Source organism: Ctenopharyngodon idella, chromosome 16 (genome assembly GCF_019924925.1).
Source record: "Ctenopharyngodon idella isolate HZGC_01 chromosome 16, HZGC01, whole genome shotgun sequence".
NCBI classification, from domain to species: Eukaryota; Metazoa; Chordata; class Actinopteri; order Cypriniformes; family Xenocyprididae; genus Ctenopharyngodon; species Ctenopharyngodon idella.
Genome location: NC_067235.1, coordinates 2,242,548 through 2,265,521, shown reverse-complemented (window position 1 = coordinate 2,265,521; position 22,974 = coordinate 2,242,548). Strand labels below are relative to the sequence as shown.

The following is a 22,974-nucleotide window of genomic DNA, read 5'->3' as shown; positions in this document are numbered from 1 at the left end:
TCACCGAGCCTAGCCCCCTCCTGGTGACCAGGAAAGGAACTAGATCGAGGAATAGGCGAGGAGACTCCACTTCATTTGAGGCACTCGAGTCTCGACCGCACATCTAGAGCGCAGAGTGAAGTGCTGGGTTGCCGTGACATTGAACACAACACGCTGAATGCTCAAGCCCTTATGAGAAAGGCAAGATGAACAACGTGCCGACGTGGTCATGTTCCCATGAGAGAACATGAGCCACCCATGAATGCTGTCTCAGCATGCTTATGCCCACGCATTTGAGACCATGATCGTGGCCGTCAATGAGGATAGGAAACGCCGCATCCAGAAACACGTGTGGAATGATGTCTTAAAAAAGACACCGTGTCACACCCATGTAATGCTCTTTTAGGGAAATTAGCTCTCTCGGCAACTCTGGCAGGGATTTAGTGCAGCCTGCAGTGTGCACACAAGACGCACTCTTTCTCTGAAGGCTCTCTTAGAGATCGCGACCACCGCTGCAGTGCCATCTCACCAACACCAAGCAAAGAGGCTTCTACCCTGAAGAACTGGCTCTTTTAAACACACTGTTTCAGATCAGAAGAGCATAAACAGATGCACCGCTCGGCTCCAAAGTGAAAAACTGAATATGCGTTGCACCTGCTGCCTATTTATACCCACGCTGCAGGGTGTGGCAGTCAGATGCAATTATCTCATGCCAATGTGCATTGGCTCATTTAGTTAACACCCAAAGTACATTGGTCTCTCTGGCAAAGTTCCCAATTTGTCGGTCACTCGATGTGAAGTCGAACGTGACTGACTGAAAGGGAAACACAAGGGCTGTATATACAGCAGGGCTTATAAGTTAACAAGACACACCTGGAAACAATCAAGACTAATCAACAAGAAAGACTACAAAGGACTACAAATATGGCAACCAGGACAGGAAACAGGAAATATAACAAGAGTCCAGACAAGAACAGGGAACATATAACATTGTTGCTTATCATTTTTTTTTAAACATAATTATTGTAATAATGAATTTTCATAGTTTAAAAAGTATGGCTCTGGGACAAGGATAAAACAGCAGAATCTATACAGAAAAGGTATTTGAAAAGTATCAAAAATGCATCTGTTTTTTTTTTAAGTGTTGAACAAACACAGTTTTATAGATGTTGCAAATGATATTGAAAACTACAGCAAATGAACGGGTGGTACTTGTAATCTCTAAAGACTTTCCCAGCAGAATAATTCACTTTAGGTATCAAAGTTTGGTAATACTGTAATTCAGCACAGAGGTTACACTATTGAATTAAAAGTAGCATGTAGTTTCATGTTATGACAATCTCTCATTTTCTAGCCGTCCTTTCTCCTCATTGTTCCATATCATGGTGATGTAAGTAACAATGAGACCATTTCGCTTACATTTGCTATTCCATTACAAGCCTGGAACAAAATGGAAAACTGTCAGACATTCCAATATATGCTTACTGTCCAAGATTGTAAAGTTCACAATAGGGTTTTTGTGCTTTTGATTAATTAAAGCAGGTTTTTCCTGTGCCTCACACCACTCCAGATGTATACATCTCCACCTGAAAGGCCCTTTCAGAATAAAGAAATAAATAAAAAATGATACATTTGGTGGATGAAAAAGGTTATGCTAAGCAGTTCATAAATCAATTGCCTTGAAAAGGGAGCTAGTTTTAAGCCTTTCTCCTGAGCGCAAATGGAACAGTAATTGACAGAACAAAGTGAGGCAATTAACTATGTTTTCTTAAAGGAGTGAATATGGAACAGCATGGCCATTCATCACCATATGTCAGACTGGCGGTTCTATGAGAAAGCGTGGAAACTATTATTATTATTATCAGCATGCTTGGTGTTTTATTTGGCTGTGATAGTCAATGAAAGGAGTGAGTGCTTGTCTCACTGTCTCAGTGAGATAAACTTGTTTAAGAATCCTCTTTTTTATTGGAATTTTGCTTTTTATAAAACCTATTTTTTTAATTAATATGCCAAGTCAGATATAACAGAACCTTAACATTTGCATCTGTCACTGAGAATCTACAAAATTGTATAGGTAAAACTAAATGAATGCAAAAGTTCTATAAAACAGTAGAACACTTAAAGCTATCTTTAGGCTGGCCTAACAAAGGTCTTATTTTTGGATCGTTTGTGTGAAAAGATACTGCACCTTTTGAGAACTTTGAATCTTGGGAGCTTTATTGTGCTGTCAAAAGGGTAGCAAAAGCAAAGCCCTGCTGAACATCATATTGACAGGGAAGATTGTTTTTCTGCACACTTTAGGAGGGAAGACCAGTATCACTAATGGAGTGAAAGTTGAGTACATCAATCAGATATTAAGCATATGTGTTATCAAGTAGTTCTGGATAGACATGGTTACTTTTAGCACAATATAGCTACAACGATTAGAGAAAAACATGCAAGAGTTATATTTGATATTGATGCGTCTCTATTTGTTGTTAGGCTGACAAATAGTTTTAAAAAGCTGGTCTTCCTCAGTGTTCTAAGCGCTCGTCAATGTCAAAATGATCAAGATGGCCAATCAAATCAAAGAAGGTGGGCTTTATTTTTCACAGATATTGCTACCAAACATGAATTCCAGCGAGACGCTTTAGTTTTTAATGGTGAAAGAGTGTACTAAGTACTAGCAAAATATTTAATATTTGACAACTGTTTAATAATAGCAATGTTAAACGACCAATCGCAATACCCTCTGATGAAAACTACTCAACTTTACGTGATTCATGTAATTCAGGGCTGAGTTCTGCTCTGAGTGAATTATTCCTGCAGGTTGGGCAAGTGGTATTGATGCAAACTTCTCAATATGATGTGATTCGAACCATAAGTTTGCGATTTGATTTCAATCTCAATTTGATTTGATTCATTTGTATGTATACAGCACATGGATATATAGTACATGTTATTTTTTTCCTCAAGGCAAAAAAAAAAAAAAAATCTTAACTAATGTAAACCAACAAATGTAACAACTGATTTGTATAATTGTATTTAAGGCCATTTTATAATAATTCTGATGTTATAATAACTTTTTAATAATATAAGAGTAAAAATATAATGAATATGTATCGTAGTGCTTTTATTTTTTTATTTATTTTTTGCAAAATACTCCTCTCTAGAGCGCATTTTTCTTGCCAACTACAGTCTATAGACACTAAATGACTTTCCTGAGGTAAATGTACCGTTACGTGACATTGTTTACAAACTGATTTATTGACGTCTTTCCTCAGTTGAAACACTGACTGAGCGATTACATGAGACATGATACATTTCAGTTAGCTGTTCTGACTCTTTCAACATACCCTTCAATCAAGGCAACCCTAACCACCATGTCTTGAACATTGGGGAGGGGGTGTTATTGGTCTTTTTATTTAAAGGAATTAAATGATTAAAAGGGATTTAAGGGAGTAAGATAATAAATATGAACGGTACAAGTTACAGGTCTGTTGTAGTTATGAAGTAATCAATTTAAATTATTTGCAAATAATATTTTATTTTAAAATTTGCAGACATTTGCGCTTATTCGTATGTCTAATATGTCAAATATGCAAAACGTTCCTTGTCTCATCACATTCTGTTATGAATTGCATGAATCGTGTAAATGATGGCATATTTTCAATTCAAAACAGTGAAAGTTCATGAAAAAAAGTTGAGTAGTTTGCATCACTGGATATTACTGTCGGCCATTTAACATTTCTATGGTAAAACAGTTGTCAAATATTTACAGCTACTTACATCTTACCACCCACTCTTTCACTGCAAAAACTAAGCGTCATGTTGGAATTCGTGTGAACAGTAAAGCCCATTGATTTCATTGATTTGATTGGCCATCTCAAACAATTGACAAGCTCTGATAGACCGTTGAGGTAAACAAACCTAAAAATGTAACTTTTAAAGGGGACCTATTATGCCCCTTTTTACAAGATGAAATATAAGTCTCAGGTGTGTCAGAATGTGTCTGTGAAGTTTCAGCTCAAAATACCCCACAGATCATTTATTATACCATGTTGTAAATGCCCATTTTTGAGTGGAAGGGAAAACATGCTGTTTTTGTGCATGTATCTTTAAATGCAAATGAGCTGCTACTGCCCGCCCCGCTTTGCAGAAGAGGGCGGAGCCTGTACAGCTTGTGCCTCGATACTCTGCCAAAAACAAAAAATCTGTTTGGTTTTGATTATCATCTCTATTGCAGCCACACTTACGTGACATTGCAGTTTTTCGTCATCATGAAAGTTAATTATTTGCATGTGTGCAATTATTTGCAATTATTTGCATTATTCATTTACATTACACAGTTATTTAATTTTTCTGCATTCTTTTAGGTCTTGTGATTTATATTTAACGGTTCTGTTCTTTTCATGCTCTATCTGCACAATAGTATGTATGTAGAATGTCTGTCTGTGACTTCTAAGCTGAAGCTTTGCAGACGAGATTTGTAGAAGACAGATTGGTACTCTCGCGAGATTGAATAGAACGAGAAAAAATCGCGAGACGGGTGGATGAGCATGCATTGTTTATGTGGTTTTTCCCAGATTGTAACTCGGTGTTGCAAGTATTCTTGAAATAAACGGACCTTATATCTTCATAAAAACACACGTGTGGACTTCGTGTGTAAAAAAATTGGCGAGCCAGCTTAGGAGTTTTCAAGGAATGCGGACAGCAGCGAGCGTGTGAGTGAGAAAGCAGCGTGGAAGTTAAAATGGATCTTCGGCAGTTACAAGATTGACTAGGCACGGACTTGATCAACTTAGGGAATTGGCTGTGTTTGCAAAAGTTCCAGGAGACGAGGTAACGAATGTCATGTTTTGATTCATCGAATTAATGAAGAGATTGACGATGTAATTGAAAAAGAGGATGAGGAGGCAGCACGTCATTTCGTAGTCAGTGTGGTCGAATTGATTAAAGAAATGAAAGGCCAGGGTGCTCGTGAGGCAGTGAGGAGCTTAAAGGGGGGATGAAGATGAGCTGGAAAAGTTGAAAAAACAATATGCAGACCTCCAACTTAGTTTCCAGAACTCTACAAAAGCGTTAGAGAGTTAAATTATGAGATTGAGTGATCAAGTACGGATCAAAGAGAACAGAGCATCTCCAGCTATATTCTGGGATGCTCAGCCACAGCCATCACGAGTGCCAGAGGTGACCATCAGGCGTGATTTCAAAATTTGGGGACAAATAGGAGAGAGAGGTCAGAAAGATCGGCTGTCTTACACAAATTTAATGCATCAGATTGAAAGTGGAGTGCAGAAAGGCCATACAGAGACAGAAATTGTGGATGCAGTTGTGAGGGCCATCAGTCCAGGTCTTAGCCTCCGGGATATGCTGGAAATTAAAAGTCATCTGACCCTTCTTCAATTAAAAACCATCCTTAAGGGCCATTTTAAAGAGGATAGCCCCACAGATTTGTATCACAAGCTGGTAAACATCACACAAGACAGCCGTGAATCACCCCAAAACTTCTTGTTCAGAGCCATAGAACTGAAAGAGAGGCTACTAATCGCTTCCAGAGATGGAGAGGCCGAGGAACAGTACAGTGCTGAGCTCATCCAAAAGAAGTTTTTGCGTTCTGTCAGTACCGGACCCACAAGCGATCACATAAAAATTCCAGTTGAAAGCTGATCTGGAAAATCAGTCCATCACAGATGAAGAGCTCATTGAGAGATTGAATGAGGCTGCAGGTATTGAAAATGAGAGACAACAGAAACAAAAGAAAAATACATATACAAAAGTGACTAAAGTAAATGAGCTCCAGGCTGATGTACAGGTACTACAAAGACTGGGAGAAGCAGCAGATGGACAAAAACTCACAGAGGGTGCAACAGCTAGAGGGAAAGAACAGAGGGTCCAGAGCTACACATCCAAACGTGAGGCTGAATTGTTTGAACTTGTCAAACAGTTGAAAGAGGAGATAACAGAAATCAAAAACAGCATCCGTGAATCACAACCACCCTTCCGTCATGGGCGACCACCTTCCAAGAAAACACTTTTCAAAAGGCTGTAGGGCACCACAGCATACAGTGAATGTGGATCAAGTGATGGCAGTGGATCCAACTGCACTTCACACCCAGAGTCAGAGACAATGTGGCTTGGGTGGTAACACCAGCGAGCTGCTCTGTAACAACGTAAGTCATCTTGTACAGCAAGAAAATGTACAGCAGCACTCTGCAAGTGCAGACAGGCTGGAGGGGTCCATCTATGCAGCCCACCTTTCTCCTCAACTGCTGAACCTGATAGGAAAGAAATGTACTGTCAATTGCTACCTGGATGGTGTCCCAACACAAGTATTATGGGATACGGACTCACAGGTCTGCCTGATCAATGAAAAGTGGCGCAAAGAACATCTATCTCACACAAAAGTAAGAGACACAGAGGAGATACTAGGACCAGGTACATTGACTGGAAAGGCTGTAAATCAGACAGACATCCCTTTCAGCGGATGGATTGAAGTAAAGTTCCAGCTTGAGCCTTCTGCCGTATCCAGCACAGAGCTTCTTGTGCCACTGCTAGTAGCAAAAACATCTGGTGTGGCAGAAGAGCCAATCATTGGATATAATGTTATTGAACATCTTCTACACCAGGAGAAAGAACAACCAACTCAAGCTATTGTTAAAACATTGACTGCAGCTTTCTTAGTAGATTGCAAGAGGGCAGAGGGGCTTATGCGATTGGTCCAGCAGGGTGACTCAAACTCTAGCGAGGGAACCGTGAAAGGGAGCAGACAAAGAACAAAAATTCTACCTGGTGAGACAAAAGTAGTTAAGTGTTCAGTGCGTACCATTCCTCTGACATGTAAACAGGAAATGCTGTTTATTCCAGTCGATAGTCCTGACTGGCCTGAGGGACTAGCAGTCACTGAGAATGTGGTCAAGCTCCAGAAGGGTACCCGATCAAAAGTCTTTATCCCAGTAAGTAATGACACATGTCATGATATTACACTTCAACCACGCACAGTGTTAGGCCATGTACAGAGTGTAAAAGCTGTCTACCCTGCTGCTGCAAAACCTGTGGATTTGGAAGAGGTAATTAGTCACAGTGAGTAAACACCAGGAGTCGAGAAAGCTGAAATGGCAAAAGAAGTGGTTTCAGAGAACATGGGGCGGCCCGATGGAGACCGATGGGATCCACCTGTCCCTCTGGGTCATTTGTTGCCTCAACAGCAGGAGGAGGTAAGGAAGTTGCAAAATCAAGGTCTGCATATTCATCGCCCATTGTATGTGTGCGGAAGAAAGATGGGAGTCTGCGATTGTGTTGTGACTATCGTGAACTGAACCAGAAATCTATCCCAGACCGCCATCCAATTCCCCGCATTCAAGACATGCTGGACAGTCTCAGTGGAAGTGCTTGGTTTTCCATCTTAGACCAAGGAAAAGCTTACCACCAAGGATTTTTGGAGGAAAATAGCCGACCATTGACAGCTTTTATTACACCTTGGGGGCTCTATGAATGGGTCCGCATTCCATTTGGCCTGTCTTCAGCACCAGCAGAGTTCCAACGCTGCATGGAGGAATGTCTAAGAGGGCAGAGAGATGAAATATGCCAGCCATATTTGGATGACAATCTAGTCCACAGCAAAACCTTTGAAGACCACCTCAGAGACTTGCGGAAAATCTTGCAGCGCTATCAACAACATGGAATTAAACTGACAGCAAGAAAATGCGAAGTCTTTAAGAATCGTGTAAGGTACCTGGGAAAGCTTGTTTCCAAAGATGGTCATACAGTGGTCCCTGCAGACCTAGCACCTGTTCAGGCCTTGCGAAAGCGGAAACCAGCAACGGTAGGGGACCTTTGGAAGTTGTTGGGATTTATATCATACTACCGCTCATGCATACCAAATTTCTCCAGAATAGCTACCCCTCTCTACGACCTTCTGAGCCTGGAAAAGGGTGCATGTCAGACAGCTCCTAAAAGAGGAAAGAAAACTGCTAAGTTAGGAAATAGCCAGGGACAGCTCCCCTCAACCCATCCCATTGTCTGGATGCCAAAGCACCGGGAGGTGCTCTGCCAGTTGATCGAACTTCTTACACTACCTCCTGTTTTGGGTTACCCAAAGTTTGAAGAGTCATTCATCCTCCACTGTGACGCATCCCAAGAAGGGCTGGGATCAGTGTTATATCAAAGACAGGAAGGCAAGCTCTGGGTAATTGCTTACGGATCCAGAACTCTGACTGCTGCAGAAAAGAACATCTGCATTCAGGAAAGCTTGAGTTCTTGGCCATAAAGTGGGCAATATGTGAATGGTTCAGAGATTATCTCTACTATACTCCTTCTTTTGTTGTCTACACTGACAACAATCCTTTAACATATGTGCTCACGACAGCTAAACCAAATGCCACTACACATCGCTGGGTTGCAGAGCTGGCTGATTTTAATTTCACGATTAAGTATCGTCCAGGGAAAACCAACACTGATGCGGATGGTTTGTCACGCATGCCACTGGGGATGGAGGAATATATGCAGAAGTGTTTGGTAGAAATGAGTCCAGATGTTATCAGCTGTGTGACAAAGGCTCTCAGTATTCAGTCAAAAGAACACACTCCATGGATGTGTCCGGTGACCATAGAGACAGCACTAGGTGAAGAAGAGGATAACCGGTTGAACTTTGACAGAGGATTGCTGAGGCATGCCCAGGAACAGGATCCAGTGATCAGCTCTGTGTTGAACTGCATAAGAACAAACCGATGGTATAGAGACAGAGATTGGAGTGGTCATGATGACCAGGCAGTACTGATGCGGGAAAGAAAAAGGTTGTTCCTGGATGAGAATGGAGTCCTTTACAGGAAAACAGCAACTTTATCACAGCTGGTGCTGCCCAAAAAGTTCTATGGCTTGGCCTTCAAAGAGTTGCACGAAAATATGGGTCATCTCGGTGTAGAGCGGACGCTCCACCTAATGAGAGACAGATTTTACTGGCCACATATGCAGAGGGACATTGAACATCATGTCTTGCGAATATGTCGCTGTCTCAAGACAAAACACCCCAACAAGCCAAACCGAGCACCACACACCAATATTGAAACAGCACACCCCTTTGAACTGGTTTCAGCTGACTTTCTTCATCTGGAGAGATGCAAAGGCGGGTATGAATATATCTTGGTCATCATGGACCATTTTACTCGCTTTGCTCAAGCGTATGCATGCCTCAACAAGTCAGCTAAGACAGCAGCTCAAAAGATCTTTGGGGATTTTGTGTTGAAATTTGGTTTCCCCACAAGATTGCACCATGACCAGGGGAAGGAGTTTGACAACGAGTTGTTTGCACAACTCCAGCAGCACAGTGGTATTAAAGGCTCCAGAACAACACCCTACCACCCGCAGGGGAACGGACAGGTGGAGCGATTTAATAGGACGCTCTTGTCCATGTTGCGCAATCTGACTGATAGGGAAAAGATGGATTGGAAGAACTCCCTGGCACAAGTAGTGCATGCATATAATTGCACACGCAATGAGGCAACAGGATTTGCTCCTTACTTCCTGCTGTTTGGACGTCATCCTAGGCTCCCTATTGATATCATGTTTAACCTTAGCCCCAGAGACCAATCCTCATCTCATCAAGAGCATGCAGAAAGTTGGAGAAAGCAAATGGATCAGGCATATAAGCTGGCTTCAGAATCAGCGCACATGGCAAGCGGGAGATCCAAGGACAGGTACGACAGAAAGACCCATGGAGTGGAGTTATAGCCTGGCTGTAGAGTTCTGGTTAGGAACATGTGTGAAAGAGGGGGCCCAGGAAAAATTTGATCATATTGGGAGGAACAGGTCTATGTGGTCCAGAAAAAGAGATCAGAGTGTCCAGTCTATGAGGTGCATCCTGAAACTGGACAAGGGCGAGTCAGAGTCCTTCACCGTAACATGCTCCTGCCTTGTGAATTCCTGCCAGTAGAACAAACCACAGCAACTCTGAGAAAGATGGTAAAAGGAATACAAAGCAAATCAAATTCTGAGCAGCAAGCCAGAGAAAGTACCTCTGAGGATGAGAGCGAATGGACAGGATTTTGCAGACCTTTCAAATCTGGCCAGCGGAAAGAGCAGCTGCAGCAGGAGGCTGAAGAATTCTATCCACAAGTGACACAGGAGTCTGTAAAAGAGGATGGTCAATTCATGGAGATGGTGGAGTGTGACATGGAAGAGGTGGTTCCACAGAATGTTGAGGAAGTGATGACAAGGTGTGGAAATGGGGAAGTGGAGTCTTCAGAGGCAGAGGGACTGGCGACACTTGGTAAAGGACCAGTACAATGGAGTAGTGAACCCGATGATGGAGCCACCCCTGAGGAGGATGGAAGCGGAATCCACAGGCCAGAACCTGCACTACCACAGAGACTATATCCTTTGAGAAAACGAAAACACAAACAGACATTTACTTACCATACACTAGGAGAACCCACATTAGAATAGTACACATAATAGACTCATATACACACACACACACAGGCATACACATATACAGAAAAGATAAACACATGCAGACAGAAAAATGCACAGACACTGAGTAGTTTAAAAGATTGACATTTATTTAATGTATAACACATTTTAAGTTACATATACATTGTTGTTATAGATAAGTTGTATTTTCCATTGACCCTGTTCAATCGGATATGATAACGACAGACCGGTAAAAAGGGAAATGGGGAACTGTAAACCGTGATGACAAGAGTCCAAAGCCGGTGATGTGTCTCTTAGGTCATGTTTGAGCTGATGGTACAAGAGACCTGCAGAAGGATACAGCGTCCGTATTAAAAATGGGGAATGTAGTTCCTTTCATGTTGCACAATGATGTCAGAATATTACAAATATATTATTCAGATATGTGAATCCAATTTATATAGCATAATTTAATGTATTTTTTCCCCCCTCAAATTATCCCAAGGCCAGATTGGCCATCTGTTCCCCCTGAAATAAATCATCTCCATACAGCAGAATTTGATCTTTTCTGAGGCTCTCTTCTGATGTCCCTCATCCTCTCTCCCTCATCCTCTCTCCCTCATTCTCTCTCTCTCTCTCTCGCTCTCTCTGCTACAGTGCTTTGCAGATCTGCCATGCTTAATAAAACTCTATTGTTTCCTCATGCTCACTCCTTCGTGTTCTTCTCCGGCTGTTCCCCTCCACGCGCCCTTCCCAGCGTGCAGCCCTGCCATCGCCACTGACCTGTGCTAAGCAGGAGATCAATAGTCAATTCCATTTCGTGGCCTGCCTCTGACAGCTATTAGATAGGAGTGGATTGGATGCTTGTAAGTAGCAAGAGCGTGAGTCTGAGCTTATCTGACCCTCCTCCTCTGCTGTCTCGGTCTGTTCTCATCAAGACGGCCGTCAAGCGCACAGAGCCACTTTCCAGTTTCTTAGCCTTACTGTTCACTTACAGATATGGGACGGTTTAAAGATGACCCAATATTAACATGTCCAGTGCGAAAATCAGCGACTTTGAAATTATGCATTTTGATACAGAATCAGCATATACCCTGACATTTAAGATGTGTGCGTAGCAGTTCTTATTTATTTATTTATTTAACACCAAAGTCCCTAAGGTATGAAAGCTTGTTTCTGCCACTAAATAAAAAATTTAAAAGGTAAACATCAGTCTTTTTTCCCTCACAATTGCACATTATACTACACAATTGCAAGTTTATAACTCGCAATTATGACTTTATAACTTGCAATTCTGACTTATTACTCTCAATACTGACTTTTTATCACACAATTCTGACTTTATAACTTGCAATTGTGAGTTTATATCTCACAATTCTGAGAAAAAAGTCAGAATTGTGAGATAAAAAGTGTTGCACATACCTTTTTTTTAATTTTTTATTTCATGGCGGAAAGAAGCTTCCATACTAAGGGGACATGGTGATGGGGAAAAAACTGAGATAGGAGATTTTGTGTTTTGACACAAAAGTATGGCGTTCCCTTGCAAAAGTATTGTGTTCCCCTGAGAAACATTGCGTTCTATCACAAAACTTTTGCATTCTCCTGAAAACATAGTGATCATTCACATAAGTGCTGAAATAGCTTTTCCTCCTATATTATTCCTATCATAAAAGTTTTGCAAGCGAATGCAAAGTTTATCATGGGACCGTAAACATTTTACGAGGGAACACAAAATCATTAAAATATAATCTTTCCTCCCATCTCTCACCTTTTTTTTTTCTTTTTTTCTTTTTTCTTTTTTGATCATCATCATGGCATGTCCCTTTAGGGGCTCCATAGACACCATACAGGCGAACTGAATTGGGAACAAGTGATAAAATTGATCAGGATTTGCTCTTTCATTAAAACAACAAGACTAGCTTCTGGCTAAACCACTCATTTCTTTTGTGGGAAATTACTTGATTACTTTGAATTTAATTCAGATTCCCCATTAATCAGATCACTGGTAACTAGCTTGAAACATAAAACTTGATTTGTGGATGGAAAAACATTTTTGCCAATCATTATTTGGCAGAATTGTCCTGAACATTTGTCTTTTTCAAATGAAAAATTGTTTTCTTTGTTTTTGTGAAGTGACCTGAGCTCTTTTTGGTGCCACTAGTGGCGCAGAAAGGACACACTTCACCTTTAAGACAATAGGAAGTCAACACAAAATCAAACACCCATCGCTGTTTTAGCACATAGGGGCCCCTGCTCTTACAACACTTCCTGTTTCAAACCCACATCTGTCTCCAGCTTCCTTTCCGAACAATGTACAAAAAATACTTAATCTTCAAGGAATGGAAACTATCTTTATCCATCTGAGAGATTCTCAGTATTGAGCGTGATTATTTGGACCATTCAGTCAGACATGTTAACCCATTTTCTGTTTTGTTCATCTCTACCATTAAAAAAGGGTGGTCACACTTTATTTTAAGGTGTCAGTATTACAGTGTAATTATACATTTAAGTACTGAGTAATAATAATGAACTACATGTACTTACTATAGTGTTAGGGTTAGGTAAGGGTTTGGTTTAGGGTTAATTGCATGGGGTTTCTTCACAATAGTGGAGGCCACATCACTGATATGATTGTTTTGGTCAATTATGTTTGTTGCTCTTTTATAAGAATTATGTTATATGTTATATGATCTGACCAGTACAGACACTGGTTTACCACAGATGATATTTACAAGATGTGATTATTGTCACATATCTCTTTAGCCGAGTCATTGCAACACTGTTCCCAAAGAAATCCTTGGCAAAAAATAACACGAAAATTTGGCATAGGATTTTTTAAATTTAATAACAGGATAAAATTATGCATCTCTACTTTGAAACTGTAAAATGAAAAATGAAGAACGCACTTCATTCTGTTTGTTTTGAAGGTTTCTTAGATGTTTGATGCTGTCTTGTAAAGAGGACATGAAAGATTGAGGAAATCTGCCCCTTCCTCTTTTGTCATTGTGCAACAACACTGCTAGATTTCACAATAATGGAAGGCAAGAGATGATTTTGGAGCTGTTTATAATCATTTCTCAACATGTTGAACGAAATTATTTAATATTAAAAGAACACGGTTAAAGATAAATGACAAGAACTACCAGCATGTATGGTTTGTGGAAAGGATGAATGACAATCCATGACACGTCTGAGAGGCCAAAACCGTACTGTTTTATTGGGCCATATGAGAAGTTTTAAAGATGCTATAAGGTGTTTTTATATACATTTGTAGACACAAATCTAGATAGAAGTGACACCAATAATTCTATAAAGAAAAAAAAAAAAAAAAAACCGCTACTGCATCAAGTTCCTGGAAGCAATTTGAGAGAAGGGCGAAAACATGTAAAAATAAGACAAACACACAGAAGTACATAAATGGAAAAGGAGAAATTGGCAAGCTCATTTGTGTTCACAGGCATATTAAATCATGCAACTGAAGCAACATGCCAGACAGTGACAAAAATTCAGTATAAACATAATAACTGCTCTCTAGCAGGCAGGCTGCAAAGAACCACAGGCAATTAGGCTCTGCGAGAAGCAGAAATGCTGGGCGGCCTTTATGTGAGCCGCTGATAAGCAGAGAATGGAGCAGAACTTTAATGCTGTCGGCTTTCTTGTGTTTGTGCGCTCTGAGATTGGCAGAATTCTATAACTCTGAGCTTGATTGCATTGGTTTGACCCAATTGTATGTTGTAATAAGTAACAGATATAAACTGGACAGCAGCTGAATTAGCTTGCCAGCACTGCAGAAATCATATATAGGCCTCTTACCATATTATTGAGACTGTCCTCCAAATAAAAACGACCCTATAGGTTGTTTTTCAAGCACCTTATTACAACCTATATTTACGTTTTAAAGTCATGCACCCTCTAGCTGGCGTAAAAATAATGACAGTGTCGTGTTACGTCTGTCGTCATGAAATGACGTAGGACTGTCGTTACCAATCAAAATGCGTGTTCATTTAAATGCAATGTGTGGACTTTTTACACCATTTGTCCTATTTCCATTTAGCAAAACTCATTTTTTTATTAACGACTACACCCACCCCACCGATTCGGGCCGGGCTTTAATAAACGCTCCTATGGGTCGTATTTCAGGGAAGTGACAAATGACCTATATAGGCGTATTGGTTGGAGGACATGTTTATATTATTATGATAATACTGAACATGTACTGTAACATTAGTATATTTGTACAAAATGATTAGCTTTACGTCTGTCTGACAATTATAAAATGCATTCAGTTAATTGCACAATAAGCTTATTGGATAATCAAATTAAAGGAATTTAGATTGAACACACATTACAAACTCTAATGGCAAAAGTGATGTCCAGCCTAGGAAAATCGATATCCGCACCCTTTATGCAAATATTCTTAAAAATACGTTAAAGATTTTTGTAGTCATATTGCGTAGTTGTGCGTGGAGTCGATTGTTTTATTTGTGATAATTACACAATGAAACATGACAAATTGTGCAACATAATTTTTGTCCAGGCTGTCATACAATGAAATGTTGAACACATGCAGAAACAAGAGAGAACCAATGAAATATTAATAACTGATTATACTGTAGTCGAGTGTTTCCCAACCAGGGTGCCTTCTGGCGAGAGCAGGGGTGCCATGTAAAAAAATACTTCAAACATTTTTAAATTGCTAAAATGTGTAAAAAAAAAAAAAAAAGAAAGAAAAGAAATAGCATTTAATATATACCATCAATCTCTGATGTCTACAGTAACAAAAATACACAAATTCATAATAAAAATGCAAATCACAAGAAAGGTCAGTCTAAATTTAGGCTTGGGATTATGGGGGTTGCTCATCATTTTCATTCCTGTGCTCAAATCCAAAGTGCACACACATAAATCTGCCTCTCAAACAGCTCGCGAGTGCCAAATTGATTTTTTTTTTTCTTTTCTTTTTTTCACGGCTTGTTGTGCTTAAACAGACAAAAATATTGTCACAATGTCCGTCTTGCCGAGTATTCACATAAACACAATCGGTTATGTCCTAAGTGAACATAAACAGTTCAGAAAGAAATTTATGTGCAACAATATATTGGATCTGTGCATCAGGTCTTAAAGTGACAGCAGCCTAAAAAATCTGCCGTACTGCTGTAGTATTTCTTACCTAAATAGCCCTATTACTGTTAAACCTACCTGAAAAACTTAAAGCAATTTATGTAATTTGTATCTTTATTCTATTGTATTTCTTTTTGCTATCGTTAGTAATTTGTTTATTTGTTCTTATTTAATTACTGGCTGTTTATTTATCTTTTTTGGTAACACTTTTTTACGCATTTTACAGTGCCATAGTACACATTCCTACATGTACTTACTATGGTAATAACAGTAAATTATGCATAATTACAATTAACTAACCCTAAACCAAACCCTAACCATAACTATAACTCTATAGTATGTACATGTAATTAATTAATAGCACTCAGTACTTATTTGAGTAATTACAATATAACTATGGCACTACCGTCTTTTTTTCAATTCAAAGTTTGAAATCCAGCTTGTGCAAACAAAATGACTCCATTGTAAAAACACAAATACATTGAGTGAGCAAACATTTAGGTGAGATAGTTGTAATGGAAATTAAGCAATGTTTATATATGAATAAAAGCCTAAATTAAAATCTGTCATCATATAAAGTAATATCTTCAGAAGAAATTATTCATTGCCTAGACTTTTAATGGATAAAAAATTAGATAATATAAAAAATATCTATATGACAGTATATAAGGCTGTTCTTCCACACAGTATCGAATATCGATACTTTTCAAGGTATCGTATCGAAGGTAGAAATTCCAGTATCATGACAACACTTTTTTTTTTTTTTTTTTTTACATTTTCAATGGGTGCCGTGACTGAAAAAAGGTTGCTGTAGTCAAAAACACTGTTATAGTCAATGTATGCTGTGACCTGTTTTATTTTCTATGCTTTTTTTTTTTTTTTTGCCAAATAATTTGTCAGATAAATACCTTAACAAAGTTTAGTGTTTTGTTCTTCCCTCATATTTATACATTTAAAATATTTAATCCCATTTTATATTAGGTGGCCTTAACTACTATGTACTTACATTTAAATTAATCATTTGATACAATGGACTTATTGTGTACATTCATGTTTTTACATTGTACTTATATTAAAAAAAAAAAAAAAAAAAAAACAACCCTTATCCGTATCCACCTCAATAGCAGCAAAAATATTTTGCAAGACAATACGAACACAATAATACATTGTACTTATTTTTTGATATAAGTACATAGTAGTTAAGGCCACCTAATATAAAGTGGGACCAAATATGTTCCTCATATTTTGATGGTTTAGTCATTAAAAATAAATATCCCCTCCGGACATCACTTTTGGCCACTACTGTCACATGCACTCAGTTTTGTTTGTTCTTAGTTTCTGTTTTCATGGACTTTCAGTTTGTGTTCATCAGTCACATGTGTCTCTTTCTCTTAGTCCCCACCAGTCATCAGTTGTCATGATGTATATGTTTCTGTTGAACACGCTGTTACGCACTGGTGGACGAAGTACACAAATCAAGTACTTGAGTAAAAGTACAGATATATATTATAAAATATTACTCAAGTGAAAGTATTTAGTGCTCCTTTTCAATTTTACTTGAGTGAAAGTACAAAAGTACTTGATTTTTAATGTACTTAAGTAAAAAGTTACTAATTGATGGATGTTTATTTTGTATTTTAATATAGGCCACTTATATAATTTAATTTTATATTATGTATTCCTGTTGCTCAAAATAATTATGTCAAATATGTCAAATAGCCAGCACTAGTCAGTATGGATGGAAGATTAGTGGATGCATGTAATGTGTGTTGACAAAAAATATAAAAACAGTTGAAACATACAGGGCTAAATACATAACATTTTAAGAAATTGCTACAGCAGCAGGGGAAGATGAACGTGCATGTGTTATTTTAATTTGTGTTAAAGTTGCACGATTCTGGATAAAATGAGAATCAAGATTTTTTTTGTTTGTTTCTTTCAAATAGAAATCATGATTCTCCCATGATTCTGAATAGACAACTAAACAAAATAGCATATAATTATTTACTAGAGGAAAAAATATTAATTGCTGCAGTCTATTTAAAAATATTTAATTTAATTGAATTATTTAAAAAAAAGGATTTGATCTGATTGAATCGAGATCGCGATCTGTAGACACATTGATGTGGACATGTCCGCATTAAAGCATTTCAGTGGGCTTAAACAGATCGCCCTTTACAGCAGATTTAGTTCAAAAACAACTCACCTAAATATGATTTTCAGTTACAATAATTAATCCTAAAATTCAACATTAGTAGGCTGACTTACTTTTCGCCATCAGTCGCGCGCACTCAGAGGATCCCCCAGTTCTTGGCAAATTTTCAGTCAGATAGTGAAATTCATTTACTGGAGAGTCGCTCTGAACGGATCATTGAATCAGTGATTTGTTGACTCGAGAACAGCTGCAATACGATCAGTCCAATCCGCGAATGAACTGTTGATGTGATTTGTGAACCGATTTAACAGGAAAAGAATCAGTTCGTGCACAAATCGGACACCGCTTTGCGTCTCTGAGCATGTGACGATTTCTTCATTTTAAAATAATGAGTAACGATATGTTTTATGAAATGTAGTGGAATAAAAAGTACGATCTTATGCTTTGGAATGTAGTGAAGTAAAAGTAAAAGTTGCTCAAAATAAAAATACTCGAGTAAAGTACAGATATAAATGTAGGCCTACTTGAGTACAGTAAAAAAAACTTCGTTACTGTCCACCACTGCTGTTACTTTTTTGCGCCTGCATTTGGATTAAACCTTAAACCTTGAATCTACTTTGATTCTGCCTTCGTCTGTCTTCATCTTGTGACATGTAGGCCTACATTGGTTGTTTAATTTGCATGTCATTGCACATAAGTCTATCAATGGCACACAGCAGTCCGTTTTGCTGGGTTTGTCAGTTTGTCTAAAGTGGACTTATGGGTTCTTCTCACAGAACATGTTCAATCTGTGTTTTTTTTTTGTTTTGTTTTTTTTTAAATTGGCATATGCACATTTTTTTTTGTTGTCTAGCATCATGAGTGCCATGTTATTAAGGTGATGTTTCAAGTTAAAAAGAGTTGAGCCCCTGTGCTTTGTTCCATAGCTCATGAGTCCATGATTGATGCAGCTTTTCTACATGATTATTTGATTTCAACTGTTAAAGTTTCCTCATAAGTACGAGTAAAAAGTGGGAGCAGAAACTGACACGTGTGCAGGGGTTTCACAAGAGTCTGACATTTCCTCCTTCGGTTTGCACTTGTGGTTCAGGATGGTGAGAATGATATGCCACGGAAGGACTGACAGCAGTGACTCTTCACTCAGAGCACAGAAATCATTCTCAGAACGGCAGCTGGATAGGATCATTTCAAAAAACTTTTATTTTATTTTATTTTTTACAGAGAAGTTCCAGACCTCGCTGGGCAGTAACTTCACCAGAGTTTAAATGTGATCTTCACCACTTACAGATGATTTAATCACTTTAAAGTATGTATTGAATTCATCTTTATGTTACCATCTTAATTAGAATATCTGGTAATGCTTTAGAATATCTTTTATTAATAAGTCATTTATAAATATTACATAACGCTTTAAACAGTTCATGTACATTCAAGTATGAATATATAACAAAATATTAAAAAGTCATTTTTAACCATATGATTGTACATTAATGAAGCATTATATAATGTTATATTATATATAAGAATATTATAAGATGTTACCGTATGGCTTCTTTTTATGTGAAGAAAATGGTTTTATGTATTTTTTTTATTTATCGTTTTTATCTTTGTCTTATCTTAAGTTTTTTATATTGGCTGTTAGAAACTGAAGATTTTGCGATTTGAAGACTTCTCTTCTCTGAAATAGTAACAAGATTTCACTTTTTCTTTCAGTCATCATAACCATGGCATCAGTCTGGCTTGTGCTTGTGCTGTGGATATATATTAATGTCTTGATAAAAGGTGAATCAACATTTTTTTTTTTACTCATTACTTTATGATTATGAGACCATTTCTGTTCTTTTTCTATCACTTTAAATCTTTTTTATTTATTTTAAATGCATTGTTCTTTAAACAGAAAAAAAAAGTTTACAAAATCTATTACCCTTTTCACCATTTGCTTAGAAAATTGGGTAACACTTTGCAATGTGTAATTTCTTAGTTAACTATATTTGTTAACATGAACTAACAATCAACAATACTTCTACAGCATTTATTAGTTAATTTCAACATTTACTAATACATTATTACAGTTAAAAGTTGTATCTGTTAACATTAGTTGATGAATTGTGAACTAACATGAACAGCTGTATTTTTTTACTAGCACTAACAATGGTTAATAAATGCTGTAAAAATGTACTGACATGACAGCATTGGGTATACAGTAAATAATTGAATTGCAATCTCAAATATGCATCAGATACATAACAATGTCATTTGTCTGTTTAGACACACCAAAGTTAAAGTTTCTCTGATGTCATTCAAGAACCCACATGTTTTGAAATAGGCTAGTTGTCGGGAATGTGTCACGCAATGCTAAATCACAAGACTAGTAATCTGTATCGGTGTGTTGCTAGTTAATTTATTATTAGAGCCTGAATTCTCTCCCTGAATTCATGTACAGTATTGTCCAAAAGTGATGTCCGGAGGGGATATTTGTTTTTAATGACCCTACAAGTTTGATTAAATCATCAAAATATCAGGAAAATATTTTTTTATTTTATTTTTTAAATATTTTAAATATGAGGGAAGAACAACACACTAAACTTTGTTAAGATATTTATCTGAAAAATTATTTGGCCCAAAATGGCAAACTACAGCTACAGGTTTTATTTTACTATGAAAACAAAATCTCACAGGAAAAAGCATGCATTGACTACAACATAATCAGTATTTAATATTTCGTTGGTTCTCTCTTGTGTTTGAATGATTTATTTTTCTTTCTTTTTTTTTTTTTTTTTTGAAAGCCTGGCCAAAAATAATGTCGAAACAATTTAACATTTGACACAAAGTTTCAATGTGTTATCATCACAAATAAAAGAATCGACTCCAGGCACAATTACGCAATATGCTTACAAAATCTTTGTGAAGAGTGATGATGTCAATTTTCCTAGACCGGACATCACTTTTTGACACTGTGTTAGTATGATTTAAAACACTAACGTCTCGGTTACAAAGGTAACCCTCGTTCCCTGAAGGAGGGAACGGAGACGTACGTCGGACAGACCGACGAATAGGAATCTCGCTAGAGAGGCCAATCTACTTCGAGTGTAACTACAACGAGCCAATGCACATTGGCATGCAATCATATGCATCAGCTGCTCGCCTCGCAGCGCGGGTATATAACGAGCAGCAGGTGCGTTGCATCTTCAGGTTTTCGCTGAGGAGCCGAACCGGATAGGCGGCAGCATCAGCGGGGTACAGCGACTGTGGCGACGGGACGTACGTCTCCGTTCCCTCCTTCAGGGAACGAGGGTTACCTTTGTAACCGAGACGTTCCCATTCAGTCGGTCACGTTCGACGTACGTCGGACAGACCGACGAATAGGAATCCCTACCAAAGCGCCACAGGGGCTGCCCTCTTCCAGCGCTCTGTTGTAAGCCACCTGAACCCCCTTGCCTACGGACGGTGGGACAGGGCTAACACAGAGAGTGTCAATCACTGCTGTTCCCCAAAACCCATTCAGTGAGACTATTGGATAACGCTGGGAAAGCGTACCCTTCCGCTGGGAAAGGAACGCTGCGGAAGCCACATCCTTCCCGAAGGAGTTAAGTGGAGAAGTACATATGGACTAACCCGTAGGCTGTACTACATATGGAAGAACTGGGGTGACTCCAACTCGATGAGAGGTGGGTTCTCCCAGAGGGAAAGACACGGGCTTCGTTTAGGAGCAACCGTGGAACTAGACATATGGGATCCCAGTAGGGTCACACATATGGTACCCAGCCTAAACCCGGTTCTCAAGGATACAACGGAGTATAGGCCTAGCGCCAGACGTTCCGCCACGTCGGCTGCCGAAGGGAGATCGGAGGACTCAACAGGGTCTGCCTTGTAGGGACTCTCTGGAGAAAAAAGCGCATGTAAGCGCAGCAAGCCGACACTAAGCCGGGGCCTCTCCGTGCCTCTGACCTGAGGTGAGAACACGGGAGGAGACCGGCTCGACACGAAGGCTATAGAATCTAGCGAACGTGTTAGGTGTCGCCCAGCCCGCAGCTCTACAGATGTCTGTAGCGAGGCGCCACGAGCCAGCGCCCAGGAAGATGCGACGCCTCTCGTGGAGTGCGCATGCAACCTGAGCGGGCAGGGCACGCCCTGAGTTTGGTAAGCCAGGGCGATGGCATCCACTATCCAGTGGGCCATCCTCTGCTTGGAGACAGCCTTTCCCTTCTGCTGGCCTCCGTAACAGACAAGAGCTGGTCTGAGGTCCTGAAGCTTTGAGTTCTGTCTATGTACAGTCGCAAAGCGCGAACTGGACAGAGCAAAGCCAGGGCTGGGTCTGCCTCCTCCGAGGGCAGCGCTTGCAGGCTCACTACCTGGTCCCTGAAGGGAGTGGTAGGAACCTTGGGCACAAGCCAGGCCGGGGTCTCAGTACCACATGGCCGTCACCCGGCCCGAACTCCAGGCACGATTCGTCGACCGAAAAAGACTGCAGGTCCCCTACCCTCTTGATGGAGGCCAATGCAACCAGCAGCAAAGTCTTCATAGACAGAATCTTTAAGTCTGCTGATTGCAAGGGCTCAAAGGGAGCAATCTGAAGTGCTCTCAGCACCAGAGCAAGGTCCCAAGAGGGTATGGAGGGAGGATGAGGAGGATTTAACCGCCTCGCCCCCCTAAGGAACCTGACGACCAGGTCGTGCTGACCAACAGATTTGCCATCTATGTGGTCATGATATGCGGAGATAGCAGCAGTATGGACTTTGAGGGTGGAGGGGGACAGCCTACGCTCCAACCCCTGCTGCAAGAAGGAAAGCACGACACCGATCGAGCATCTTCGGGGGTCCTCTCGACGAGAAGAACACCACTCGACGAACAGGTTCCACTTCAAGGCGTAAGCCCGTCTCGTAGACGGAGCACGTGCCGAAGCGATGGTGTTAAGTACCTCGGGGGGTAAGTCACCTAGAACCTCCGCGTCCCGTCCAGGGACCAGACATGGAGTTTCCAGAGGTCTGGACGCGGGTGCCAGAGAGTGCCCCGTCTCTTAGAAAGAAGGTCCTTCCTCAGAGGAATGGGCCAGGGAGGGGCTGTCGCGAGGAGTGAGAGTTCTGGGAACCAGGTCCGGTTGGGCCAATAGGGCGCAACTAGCAGAACCTGCTCCTCGTCCTCCCTGACTTTGCACAGGGTCTGTGCAAGTAGGCTCACTGGGGGAAACGCATATTTGCGAAGGCCCCGGGGCCAGCTGAGCGCCAGTGCGTCTGTTCCGAGTGTTCCCCGGACAGGGAGTAAAACAACCGGCAATGGGAGGTTTCTGGTGAGGCAAACAGGTCTACCTGAGCCTCTCCAAACTCTCTCCA

The 22,974-nt window shown here is 39.8% G+C and overlaps 1 protein-coding gene and 1 long non-coding RNA gene across 4 annotated transcripts in view; one reads left to right on the top strand and one right to left on the bottom strand.

The window, feature by feature from the left end:
• Window positions 1–10,498: 10,498 nt before the first annotated feature.
• Window positions 10,499–17,950, bottom strand: LOC127497500 (uncharacterized). The gene is made up of 3 exons (XR_007925562.1): window positions 17,758–17,950; window positions 12,137–12,223; window positions 10,499–10,715 (listed from the first exon to the last, which is right to left on the bottom strand). It is a non-coding gene; the product is annotated as an uncharacterized LOC127497500 (long non-coding RNA).
• Window positions 17,951–18,710: 760 nt separating this feature from the next.
• The window catches only part of csf3r (colony stimulating factor 3 receptor (granulocyte)), a 29,689-nt gene continuing 25,425 nt past the window's right edge, over window positions 18,711–22,974 (top strand). For all 3 annotated transcript variants that reach the window (XM_051865976.1, XM_051865977.1, XM_051865975.1), the window contains exons 1-2: window positions 18,711–18,950; window positions 19,358–19,426. In XM_051865976.1, coding sequence (XP_051721936.1) covers window positions 19,369–19,426 — 58 coding nt within the window. In that variant the 5' untranslated portion in view covers window positions 18,711–18,950; window positions 19,358–19,368. The remainder of the gene's footprint in view (window positions 18,951–19,357; window positions 19,427–22,974) is intronic.